The 12,822-nt window shown below is 43.9% G+C and overlaps 2 protein-coding genes across 6 annotated transcripts in view; one reads left to right on the forward strand and one right to left on the reverse strand.

Moving 5' to 3' along the window:
* Positions 1 to 3,282, forward strand: part of clec16a (C-type lectin domain containing 16A) — a 46,833-nt gene extending 43,551 nt beyond the window's left edge. For all 5 annotated transcript variants that reach the window (XM_076983787.1, XM_076983796.1, XM_076983806.1 and 2 more), the window contains one exon: positions 615 to 3,282. In XM_076983787.1, the coding sequence (XP_076839902.1) occupies positions 615 to 1,015 (401 nt within the window). In that variant the 3' untranslated portion in view covers positions 1,016 to 3,282. The remainder of the gene's footprint in view (positions 1 to 614) is intronic.
* A 5,822-nt stretch (positions 3,283 to 9,104) lies between these two features.
* socs1a (suppressor of cytokine signaling 1a) lies at positions 9,105 to 10,838 on the reverse strand. Its single transcript, XM_076983873.1, has 2 exons — positions 10,469 to 10,838; positions 9,105 to 10,016 (listed from the first exon to the last, which is right to left on the reverse strand). The coding sequence occupies exon 2, from the start codon at positions 9,939 to 9,941 to the stop codon at positions 9,369 to 9,371; it is 573 nt and encodes a 190-aa protein (XP_076839988.1). The 5' UTR covers positions 9,942 to 10,016; positions 10,469 to 10,838; the 3' UTR covers positions 9,105 to 9,368.
* Positions 10,839 to 12,822: the final 1,984 nt, after the last annotated feature.

Genomic DNA, 12,822 nt, shown 5'->3' on the forward strand with positions numbered 1-12,822 from the left:
AATAAATGAAAGGAGGTCGGAGGTCAATTGTGTGGGCGCTATTAATACTTCATAGGTTTCTCCTGAAAACTATCAATGACATGGAAGTCACCTGTTCAGAAAAGTTACCAAATCAACAACGCAGCTAATTTAGCTGGTTCACTTTGACCTAGTTGGCGGATGTTACTGCATTTTGGCTTTAGCAGGATGTCAACACAAACCAGATATTAGTTTTGTGTGCAAAATATAGGGTGGCCATTACATAAATACATTCACACCGTCCACATTTGCAGTGTTTTACATCCGTTTTTCATTTACCTGACGTGTTTGCCATGCAAGTAAACTTTTCATACTAAGCATGATTTGGCTGATAGGATTTTAGGTGAGGGGGAATATGTGCAGATTTAAATAATGCCAAATAATCACATTCTCCTTAAAAGAAAGAACACCACTCCAGTGACAGCAAGGAGTCAGGAAACGGGCTGCTGAGAAGTTCATGATGTAGGGGAGAACTATGTAGGCCAGCAGAACCTCGTGAAGCTAGCAACTAGCCCTGCCCCTGACGCCAGCACTATAGCTGAAGCAGCGTTTGAGGGTGTCGTGCTCTAATCAGCCCTGCTCTTCCCCCCCCCCAGCACTGGCACCCAGCCTGACGCCCACCGCCCAGCCCACCATCTCGTTGCTGGCGGACGGGGACACGCTGAGCGTGGACTCCCTCACCCTCCTGCCCCCCGCCGACCCTCCCCGCCTGCACCCTCTCGGAACCCAGGTCGCCGGCCACGGAGACACCCCAGCTTCTGGAGGCCCGCCGCAGGAGGACACGGGGTCGGAGACGACGAACGTGGACGTGGAGGAAGAGGAGGAGGACGACGATGACGATGTCGCACCGATGTCGAAAGAGGCAGCAGAGGTCAGCACAACTGGCCCAGGTACCAGAGAGCCAGACGAGGAACCCGGGACCGACCCCGCTGGGCCCGTTCCCCAGCCTGACTCTGACGACTGCCCAGACCTGGAGCAGGAGACTGAGATAGACTAAGTGGAACTGCTCCTTTGGTGATCCCACTTGTGACGCCACCCTGACGCTCGCGTCTGCTGACTCACCGTGCTGAATTAGCTCTGCACCCGCTGTTTGTTTAAGAACATTCTAGAAAGCAGTATTTCTTCTTTTCTTGGAGAACAGTGGAGCTCTTGTGTGTACGTTGGCGTTATGGTTTGGGAGTGTTCTTCAATGCACACCTTTGTGTGCTTTTTTTTCTCTTTTGTTTTTTTTTGTCTGAGCACCATTGTTTTGCTTCAAGTTTTTTTTCTGCTGTGGTGCTACATGTGTAAGTAAGAGTCATAAATATGTCTACAGGAGTGAATGATTAGGCTAGAATGGTGTGTGTGTGTGTGTGTGTGTGTGTGTGTGTGTGTGTGTGTGTGTGTGTGTGTGTGTGTGTGTGTGTGTGTGTGTGTGTGTGTGTGTGCGCGTGTACGCATGCGCGCCTGACGTGAGAGGCGGAGGCGGAGAGCAGAATCTGTTTTTATAAATATGTCCAACTGGGCGAGAAGCCGCCCACATGTTTTTTAGCTGTCTTAACACTGGAGAACGCGAGAGAGAGAGACTGGCGGGTCTGTCCAGTGCTGCTGTCTTCTGGAGGACTCTCACTCTGACTCTACATACATTCACACTTCAACAGCAGCTTGTGTAAAGTCCTTTGAGTCATCTCCACTCCCCCTCAAGGTTGCAAGAGAACATAGATTAGTGTTCTGCAGAGCTCACTCGCAAAAGACGTGTCCCCATTGTCAGTAGGGGCACCGTTGGCACACAATTCAGGGTCCTGCAACACTCTGACCTGATTCCACATGGCATGGTCCATTCTGCCCAACGAATGACGGCTCAGAAGTGAAATCAGGGCCTTTTTTTGTGTGTGCGCAGGCGTGTTCGTCTGGAGACCCACGTTGTCAAACAGTTTAGCTTTTAAGATTTGGCTTGGTTTTGTTTCCCCTGCTGAATCATAGCAGTCCGCTCTGGTTTGTTAACATTAAAACGTGGGTTGACTTGTCTCTCCAGGAATGCAGACATCTCTCGTTCAAGGGTCTTGACATCATGCCAAGGGCATTTTCAAACTCCAGTCTTGTGAGCACCTCCGGTTCTTTGACGCATCACTGCCTTCTTCGTCCTCCCGAGCAGCTGCCACAGGGCTCTGTAATGAGACTGTTGGCCAGGCAAAATGGCATCAGGGTGCGGGCAGACCGGATTTTTTACTGAGAGTGTAACCCTAGGACGAGTCCCCAAATGCAGTGTGTTTGTGCAGGACAGGAGTCTGAACTGGTCAGTGTGGGTCAGCTCCGTACTGAAGTGTGTCACCCAACCTCTATTGGTCTGGTCTGGACTGGTTAGTGTGGGTCAGCTCCGTACTGAAGTGTGTCACCCAACCTCTATTGGTCTGGTCTGGACTGGTTAGTGTGGGTCAGCTCCGTACTGAAGTGTGTCACCCAACCTCTATTGGTCTGGTCTGGACTGGTTAGTGTGGGTCAGCTCCGTACTGAAGTGTGTCACCCTACGGCTGCCTTTTGTTTTTTTAAGGTTTTATACCCTTGATTAAAAATATAAAAATCTAATTAAAAAACAAAAGCTGACCCACCGGGATTAATCCATTCTGTGTTTGAGTCAGTAACCTTACAGGGGAAGACTGTTGTCTGCCTGTTAGGATCATTGCTTTCATTAGGTGTATAGAATGTATTGACACCACTAGTAAGGCCATTCTTACCCCAAGGAAAGGCTGATTAAAAATAATTGGTTTGATGTGTTAAACAAAAATTGTACCCTACATGTTCTGGGAGCACATCTGTCTAAAATCAAATATTTGTGATCCGCAATAACTAATTTATTATTTTTTTTAAACGGACTAATTTATTTCACTTAGTTATTCAGTAGTGAGAATGGCAACCAACGTATGATTTTTTCACTTCTTAAACAGTAGCACATTAAAAGGGTGTAGATATGCTCAACTGATAATGCAGGAACGCTATGAAGGAGTGTTTCTCTCTGGAAGAGTTGTTTGTAGTAAAAAGCCGTCGGATTTTGTAAAACAATATTAAAAGCAATACAGTCAGTTTGTGTGAACTTGCAGTATTTTCACTCTAATGTAAATTTATCCTTAAGCAGAAAAGAAAAGAACAATTAAAATGTGTCAGATGACATGTTTGTTTGTATGCTGTGTAAATTGCAACATGCTTTTAATCTATTATGATTCCTTTACCAACAGACATTAAAGAAATGCAATAAATTATTCTACATACAGTGGTGGGCTGTTTTCACTTTTGTCACCTAGTGTCATTTTTGTAGTTGAATCTTAAAGTGATTTTCTTGGATGCCATGTTTGTCTGTATACATTGGCTGTAACTGTAGCCTTGTCCAGATTTTCTGTTGTTTCTTATAAGCAGAATCACACTGATAACTCCAGATTTTCAGATTCCCAGAACTGCACAAAAGTTTAGTATTTGGAAATTCAGCTAACCGTGACATGCTCAGAATAGAATACGCAGTCTCAGGAAATGGATCACAACTCATTTCTCATTCTATAAAATCAGTAATAACGTCATAATACCACATCTGTATAGGCCCATAATTCTTCATCTAACCCTAACCCTAACCGTTTTTTTTTAAGAGTCTAGTCTTCAGAGGAAAGAAGCTTACTACTAGTTTAAAAATGTTAAAAATGAGTTTACATTAAAATAAATGTTCACAAACCACATTTGCAGAAAGCGACCATCCTTTAAACTCCAGCGTGTTTCCTATAGAGTGGAATTTAGAGGAAGTTTAAACTCCAGCGTGTTTCCTATAGAGTGGAATTTAGAGGAAGTTTAAACTCCAGCGTGTTTCCTATAGAGTGGAATTTAGAGGAAGTTTAAACTCCAGCGTGTTTCCTATAGAGTGGAATTTAGAGGAAGTTTAAACTCCAGCGTGTTTCCTATAGAGTGGAATTTAGAGGAAGTTTAAACTCCAGCGTGTTTCCTATAGAGTGGAATTTAGAGGAAGTTTAAACTCCAGCGTGTTTCCTATAGAGTGGAATTTAGAGGAAGTTTAAACTCCCACTCCCTTGCTGGGAAAGAAACAGGAATGCTTGTGTACCCATTATTTACACTATATATTTATAAAGAGGCTTCTTTACACTTAATAAAGTGGAAATCTGAACTCTAAACAATATCTTGCAGTTATTTGTAAGTTGTAATGCACCACTCTTGGCTCGACTGTTTTCCAGTTAGTGTGCCGAGTTCTGAGCTGAACTGTGATGCACCGTCAGCCTCTCTTGTCTTTGATAACTCAGCAAATCTTGGCTGAATGTTTTTAACACATGTGAATGCTGTAAATGCCCTTGTGTAAACTCTTATGAATGAAGCTCTGAAACTGATATATGCATTCATATATACACATGCTAAAATATGCAGACCACACATGCCCTTAAAGTCATTCACATGGAAAGATTTCAAACGTATCATTGGCTCTATAAGCCTCTAATTAATGAGAAATGTAAAAAATGGAAGAGCACGGGTCCTTTGTAGGCCAAGCCAAGATCAGGCCGATCAAGTTTCAGAGAACCGACAGGAAATTGGTTGCGTTGCACAGGAAAAAAAAACATTGCCAGACTTTGACATATAAAGCAAGAGGTATGAAGCACAAATGGGCTAGAGAGAGTTGCTAGAAAATGACCACCTTTAGAAGCACAGAGACAAAATGGCAAACCTGTAATCCACTCACCAATCTAAGGATTTGGAAAGATATCCACTCTGAAACATGCAGGAGGAACTGCAGCCGGATGAGCATGTACGGAGGTGAATCTGTACCACAACTACGTACACCACCCTCATCCACCAGGCCCTGGAGGTGGCATCACAGTGACTTAAATGTCACATTAGCTGTAAATAACTAGCGTTTTCCTCCAGGACTTTATTCTAAATGTCTTAATGATTTTGAAGGTTTCCTGTTTGACTCTATTTGTGGTTGAAGTAGAAAACCAGCACCTGTGTGCCAGAACTCTCTAGAACTTGTGCGTTTTAGCGTGTGTATCGGCAAGTACACAATTAGCCTATTACATCTTGAATTTCTACAATGAACAAAAGGTACTACGATGCTCACAACATAAATGGATGCACTTAAAGTGACAATCATTTTGTAAACGCCTGTGCGTATGTGTGTACACAAAAACGCATCTATTGATTCATATATTGATTGAGTCGGGGCCATTCATCTTTATGAGCGTTACTGTCAACGTTGTAGGTGCTGAGGTAGCTTCATCTGCGTGCTGCGCACCAGGTTGTGGTTGAAGACGTGGAGTGCCGGTCTCTGACTCACCGTGTGCATAAACTCCATTAGTTCAGAACGCAGCGGCCAGCCAGTTCTTACCAGAACTAGAAAGTTCTTGTATCTTGCCTATATTACACTGGCTCCCACTGGGTGGCCTTGCGTCTCAGTAATGAGAAACGGTCTCAGTATTTATGGCTAAGCTGAACACCCATTTGTTTAGTCGGGCGTTTTGTTTTATACCCGTCATCGTGCATGAAGGTGTAACTGAGGGTTCATGGCCATTGAGAGTTGGTAAACTGGGGGGGTGCTGGGATGCGGGTAGTTCACCTCCTTTGTTGTCATCAGGAAAACGTTGTTCCACGGAGCCCTCATGTCTGAGATAACCTCTACTTCCGTCCGTTCAGCTCTGCTGCCCCCCGAGTCCCCACTTGCACTTTATACCCCCCTATTTCACACACTTCATCATTTGACTACCTTTATCTGCCCTCTCTTCCTGGGACAGATTACGGGGATCCGCTAGTTTGAATATCTTTCAGTTCTTGAGTTGCTCCAGCACCTGATGGGTTTTGAACACACCTGCGCTTATGAGAAGCAGACTACAGCTACCAGGAACCCAGACGCGTCATGCGTCTGATGTTCATCTCACTTATTTTGCTTTTTGCCCTGTTGTGCTGCCCGACCTCCACCTTTGAGTCTTGGATCTTCTCAAGGTTTCTTCTTCATGCTCCTGGGAAGTTTTGCTCACCTTTGACTTGCTACTGGGTATTGGACCTTGCTGATAGAGCATTATTTATAAATACTTTTGTCTTGGGCTTTCCAGGTAGTTTACTGTTATCTTTAAACGGCTTTGATTGCATATTGCATAAGTGGATGCTCCGAAAAACGTTTGGACAAAGGTCATGCTTTGAGGTTAATATTTGTGTGACTGAATTTTTTTTTTGTGTGTGTGTTGTTTTTTTTTTATTATTTTAAATATCTGAACATCACTGAGCGTTATTCTGGTAAATACAGTTTTAAATGTGTGATATGCATGCCGTGTGCCAGTCTTTGTTGTGTTTTGTGGGTCTTGTCAAAAATTAGTCGTCTGTGGTTGTCATTTCCTCTCATATGGCCGATCTTTCTCGTGTTTCACCGTGTTCAGTAAAACGCCTTTTGCTGTGTTGTCGTCGGCTCCGCTGTGTGAAAACCAGAGCTGTGGTGACGGCTCAACAGTGTCGAGGCTGCGCACGGTCGTCTTCACAAACGCTGGTGACTCTGATCAGTTGTGGCTCTCTTCTCTCAGCTGAGAGCTCCCTCCCAGGGACACGAACAGGACATTAAAACGTTTTCGCCATTGAGTCTGCGGTAGGTAGACAGGCTATGCAGAACAGACTCCATCCCTCCTCTCTCTCTCTCTCTCTCTCTCTCTCTCACTCTCTATCTCACTCACACACACACACACATTCTCTCTCTGTGACTCACAGAACACAAGGTGGGCACTAAATGTTTAGTTGTAAGAAGAATGGAACATGTCTCTTCTCTGTTTGGATGAAATGCAGCGTTTAAGAAGTAAAACCAACCACCAACTCTCAGTACAGGCCGCAGGGGACAAACTACCTTGATGTGGAATGATGAGTTGTCATAGTAACCATTAGGTTGCAGGTAGCGGTATATCTTTGCTTCCTGGAATTCAGGCTTAAGGCCTGACCTATAGTAGATTAAAATGTACTAATTAAAGATCTTTAGTTGTGGTTACCAGCATGGAAAAATAAGTTACAGGTTGCTGAACACTGAGTGGAAAGAGAATTAATTTAAAATTTGCCTATTTATTTTTAAATGTTAACTGACGTATTTTATCCTATTCACTTCATTAGTTAAAAAAGTTAAGAATCTGTAGTTCTGAAGTACACGTCATATCACCAGTGTCTACAAGCAAGTGCTTTGGGCACACTGCAAAAATGAACTAGGCGTTTTCTTTACCCACATATTTAAAGCTTATGTCATGTGTTGTTAGTAAAGGCCCTTTGCCTCTATACACACACACACACTAATGTGATGGGATTAACAGTGCCCTTTGAAGGAGATACACACACAGTGTGTGTGTGTGCGCGCACACTCGCGCATTTGTGTATGTGCATGTAAAAGTGTGTTATCTGAGGCCTGATGCAGTGGAGATTAGGGGCGCTTCAGGGAAACACAACTGTTTCCTTTCCTGGAAGTGTCTATTTTCAAAGTAGTCACTTAACCACCAGCAGGTAAGGACTAAAGGACTGAACACACCAGCACCTTCACCAGGCCAACAAGTGTTTAAACACAGCTTACATTAACACAAGATATAAAGCCAAGCAAGCTGAACCTTGAAGGCTCAGACTAACATATTAACGTATAAATAAATAAAAAATACAAATGTTTACGTCAGTAGAGTATTACACTGGTCAAATGCTTCCTTTTACTGGTATCTGTGCCCTGAATGTAATCATCTGATCATCACACTACAGTTAATAAGAGACATTCAAATCCTTACAATATAATAAGGCTTTATTTCCATATAATAAATAATTATATGGAAAAGAGCCTAGTAAAACATAAAAGAATCCTTTGATTTCTGCACTTCATCAGAAATCTCTTCACCACAGTTCTGTTATCAGAATCATGCATTTGAATTCCTAGGAAGACGATGTCCAGATCTCAGAACAGATTAGAGGCCGTATTACGGCATGCTTTGTCCTGTGACTGGTAACACAGAACAACACATGACAGCCCATGCCAGAGTTTCAGCCCGGACTGCTTCTAACGTAGCAGCTACACTCTCAAGGCCATGTAGTGATTAAAAACAAAAACCAACACATTTTCAAGAATTCATTCATGAGTAAGACGAAGGTGACACATTGTCATAAGATAAATGATAATGATCGTTCCCTTGAGGCTCTGCCAAACTTGCTGAGGTTAAAACTAAACCTTTCGTAGCCAATATTGTCTGAAACAAACATTTGAGTTTTGTTTCTGTTGAAAACAGGCAGTAGGCGATGCCTGACATTAAAGCTCAAACAATAGAGCGTGTTCATCTTCCCCAGTGAAGAGTGGCCCTTCTCAAATGTACTGAGTTTGTACTTTTTTTTTTCTTTACTAAACCAGGAAACACACCTCATGACACACATTAACTACACCTCACAATGAAAAAGTGTAAAATCACTTCCTCCTTCCATGAATGGAATTATAATCACAGATCTACAGTTTACGTGAACACCGAGACATACCACCTTATCTGGTTCTTACTCATTTTCTGAGTAATCCAATACGCATTTGCTGAAGCATTTTATTGGCAGTCTGTGTCTACCTCACATGCTCCGCCCACCCCCCCCCCCCCCCCCCCCCCCCGTCTATTTCTTGTAAATGTCTGTCTGAGCCATAAAGAGTTACGGTCACCGTAGCTCCGCCCCTCAGGTCCTCTACTACCCAGATTATTCAGATGACAGTAGGAGAGTTCCAGAGAGGTCAGAGTCATTTCAGGAATGCAGGGACATCTCGGTAATATGGAACAGACATAAAAGACACTGTAACAATGTCACAATGTCGCAATGTCACTCTTTACCGATGACTTTCCATTCTCAGGAACCGTCATGAGACGTCAGTTTCATGTCACCTGTAACCTTATACAGTTCTAATGTTAGAAAAGCCTTTTAAACCGAGCTGCTTTGTTTAGAAACTTGAAATTGGTTTCGCAACGTTGAAACTATAATTCCCAAATCTAGAGGCAGTGAAGAGTTAATCCCCTCAGTTCTCTCAGTGTCTATATCGGAGAGAAAATCTCAAGCTGTCATCAGTCTCTTCTAATAAGGAGTCAAGTAACAAAAGGTAATGTTTAAAAATATATTTATTACTAATATAAACTTAATAATATAGAAGTTTTGCATAGCAAAAATATAGACACAGGAAATCAAGCTCCCTGTATAGTGTAAACAATCCAAGTCTATGTAAACGTTCATTGCAGTGTGTTCAAGTCTAACATTCAGAATTGTGCTACAAAGTGTCTCCATCACGCCGCAGCAGGAGGTGGTGTGGAGCGTGACGTGCGTCCCCGCCGTACCCCAGCAGTGCTTTAATGCCGCCCGTCGGGCCTTCACAACTGATACGGGAACGAGCGGAGGAAGTTCTTCATGGTGGGGATCACAGGGATGCTGTCGATGGCCTGCTTGCCCCCGCACGTCTCCATGATCTTCCTGCGACACAACTCCTGGAGGCTCTGGACCGCCGCCTTCCGGTACGGTTTCCCCAGGCTCCTCTTGCCCGAGCTGGTGTAGTTCTGTAGCAGTTCGAACAGGGTCTCGAACGTGTCCTTGCTGCCTGGCAGGCTGAACCGAGAGTCCTGGAAGGTAATCCGGATGCTGGCGGGCCCGTTGGGCGCCTTGTAACTGAGCGTGAAGAAAACGTCTTTTTGCTGGCTGTCACGGATCAGGAAGGTGCCCAGGGGCTCCTTCTTGAGTCTGCGGTGAGCCTCGTCCACCGTCATGGGGCCCCAGTAGAAGCCACTCTCCTCCAGCATGGAGGTGGTCTCAACGATGATCTTGAAGTCGCTCTCATTCCTGAAGGAGCGGAAGTGGGTCTCGGGCGTAGTGGCCGCGTGCCTCGGGGAGACCAGCTCTCTGCGCTCTGCTGTGCCTGGACTGTCATTCACTGAGCTGTGCGCCACCATCCTACAGGGAAGACCAACCCGTTTGGTCTCCCATAGCCTGCCTCATTAGCATCATCTAAATGAGGCCCACGGACTCTGTTGAAACAAAGAACAAGCCATATTTAGAGGAGAGCACGACTTAAGGTCCACTGTGGTTCTGGTCAGAATCTAGTCCAGAGTTGTGAATGCATTTATGGCTGTGATACGTTTCAGAACACAAAGACTAACACAAGAATCGCTAAATGGAGATGATAATAAAATAAATAAAACAGAAATGCCTGCCTGTACTCTTTTACAACGGTTACACTAGTGATCTGGCACGTAACTGGCTTAGGATGACAGCTAGTAGGGGCAGCCGAACTTGATCTTTCATACTTGGGATACTCCACTAGCTTCGCTCGTATCTCTGCCCATTTCTTCAGAGCTTACAACTTCTGACCCAATCCTTACATCTAGCGGAATGACCACCGCGAACACCGACTTGCTGAGCGGTTTGGACATGGTTTGAAAGCAGCAAAAGCAGTTTTCTATAAAAGAAATAATCTTACCGTTTAGCGAAACCGATGGATGCGGTTTTAAAGAGCAGAACAAGTGGAAACGGTACTCGGTCAGTCGGGAGGTGTGAACTAGTTCCAAAGTGTCTTGAACTTCCATTGACTTACTCCACAGTTACATACAAAGGGTGTAAAAAACGACCTATAAGAGTTCCTCCCTCGCCGTGTAGACTCTGGTGTGTGTCCAACCGACGGCTTAACTCTCGGTTTTATTTCGAGCCCAACTCCGCCCTTTACACCATTTCCCGGAAAGTTTCCTTTCGATTTAGCGTTGGCTTCTCCGAAATCATAGAGCTGAGCTCCCGTTCCTCAAGGAGGGGAGCCGTCCCTCCAGAAAGGACTTACAGAGTCTTGTTTACAAATGTTATGCAGTTTGATCCAAATATCTGGACTAAATAACATGAACTGCATTCACATACAGCTGTATTGTGAATAAGCAAATGTTATTAGAAACGGTCAGCAATGAAACTGATGGATTCTGAATTGTCTGGATTTATATTATTCAATAAATATATGTAAATCGACAGTATTTTTGCTTTAAAGTTATATGCCACCTGTCAGGTAACAGCAGGGTTCGGATCCGGCGTGTATGCTTGTCTGGTCCGGTCTGCACAAGACTGTGCTGGTTACATCACATGCATGTCTGCATATGTTCAGCTACGCAGAATCATTCACTGTCATTGTGCAGCAGTACAACGAGATGTGAGTCTGTGTTGCACAGACAGCTGCATAAACCCAGTGCAGTGGACCTGATGGGATCTATAGGTGTAGCATAGGTTTCATTTCTTCATAGCAGAGAAAAGAGCCAGAGGTTCTCCTGGGTGGATCATGCAAAAATAACTCAAGCGTTGCTGTAGCCAATGACTGCAGTCCACATCAAATCGCCATATATTTCAACAGTTCACGGTGAGATCCAGCACATTGCGACTTGCATGTACAGCTGGTCAATGATTTCATTGTGAAACTAAAGTTTATTGTGCACTATCTCCATATCAACGACATGTTTGAGTCAGACCGAATTACGTTTTTTAGCTACTTTCGCTTCTGCGTGTTTCTCAGAAACCATGCTGCACTAGGGGGACCGGTCCGTTTCTCAACATACTGCACGAAGACCATATCAGAAGCGTGCACGAATGACTCGGCTTTCCTTTGAAAATCACTTCTCATCAAATGCATCCATTCTGGAAATGTTGGGGTCTGCAAATTGTAGACTCTACGTAGGCTGCAATCATTAAATGAACGGAATACCCTGAGTGATCCACTCCATCGATAGATACGCAGACAGACGACAACAATCTAAAGAAGACGTGCAGCTAACATGGCCATTTTTGCCCAATGTCAATGTTATTTGCTCTGCAGGAAAAACGCGCGCGCCGGTTTAACTGCATTCTCCACTCACCTGCAGAGGTGACGACGCGCAAACAGCAGCACGCGCAAACACCAGCACGCGCAAAACACCAGCACGCGCAACCCCGTCAGTTATCTTTGTTTTCTTATTACAACTGCTTCACCACGAAAGTAAAAGAGAAAGTGTAGGTGTGTAGTCGTCCGGTAGAGGTCGCTGTGTCCTCAGACGTCTGGGGGGGTGGGGGGGGGGTGTATCTCCCACCTTTGTCTTAGTCTACCTGTAGTCTGTTCCATAATCCCATATAGACTATTTTATGTTTGTAACCTGCATATTATGCGAATAGTAACACACAATTAACTATTTGTGACAATTAGATTTGGCTTTCAAGTTCAGGACTTTCGTTTCCCTGCTTAAAAACAGCTTTAGGGCATACAAACCTCACCCAGCCTTAGTAATGTGATTCAGGTAGACTGTTTCATTATGTTCATGTTACTTTCACATTCAGCTAGATTCCCTCAAGTCACGTGATCGGTGGTTATTGTTTTATCCTGAAACCACAGTGTTCAGTCCTGCAGCGCTGCATGGTTTCTTCTAACAAGAGTTAGTACCTGGAACAGGCTCTTTCCACCACTTTCATAATGCCTGGTGCAGGACTACTGGCTTTTCCCATTTGTATTGTGTAGCTATTCACACTATATTCATATTAATTTACATATTGTTGTTGTTGTTATAGTCTAGGTGAATTAATTAAGTACATAATTACATAAGTACATAATAGTTCTATAATTTAATCTTTAAACATAGTTTAAACATAAATCCAAAATTTTTCAGCTTGCACTGTCCAGCCATGACATTGTTTAGACAAACTGATTGCAACTCACTACAACCACATTAAAACATAGACATGTCTACAAATAACAGAATAAGCTCACTGGAGAAATGCATAGAGCATACCTGTAGCCACTGTCTGAAACACCTGCCTTGTACATCCATCCATCTA

Source organism: Brachyhypopomus gauderio, chromosome 2 (genome assembly GCF_052324685.1).
Source record: "Brachyhypopomus gauderio isolate BG-103 chromosome 2, BGAUD_0.2, whole genome shotgun sequence".
NCBI classification, from domain to species: domain Eukaryota; kingdom Metazoa; phylum Chordata; class Actinopteri; order Gymnotiformes; family Hypopomidae; genus Brachyhypopomus; species Brachyhypopomus gauderio.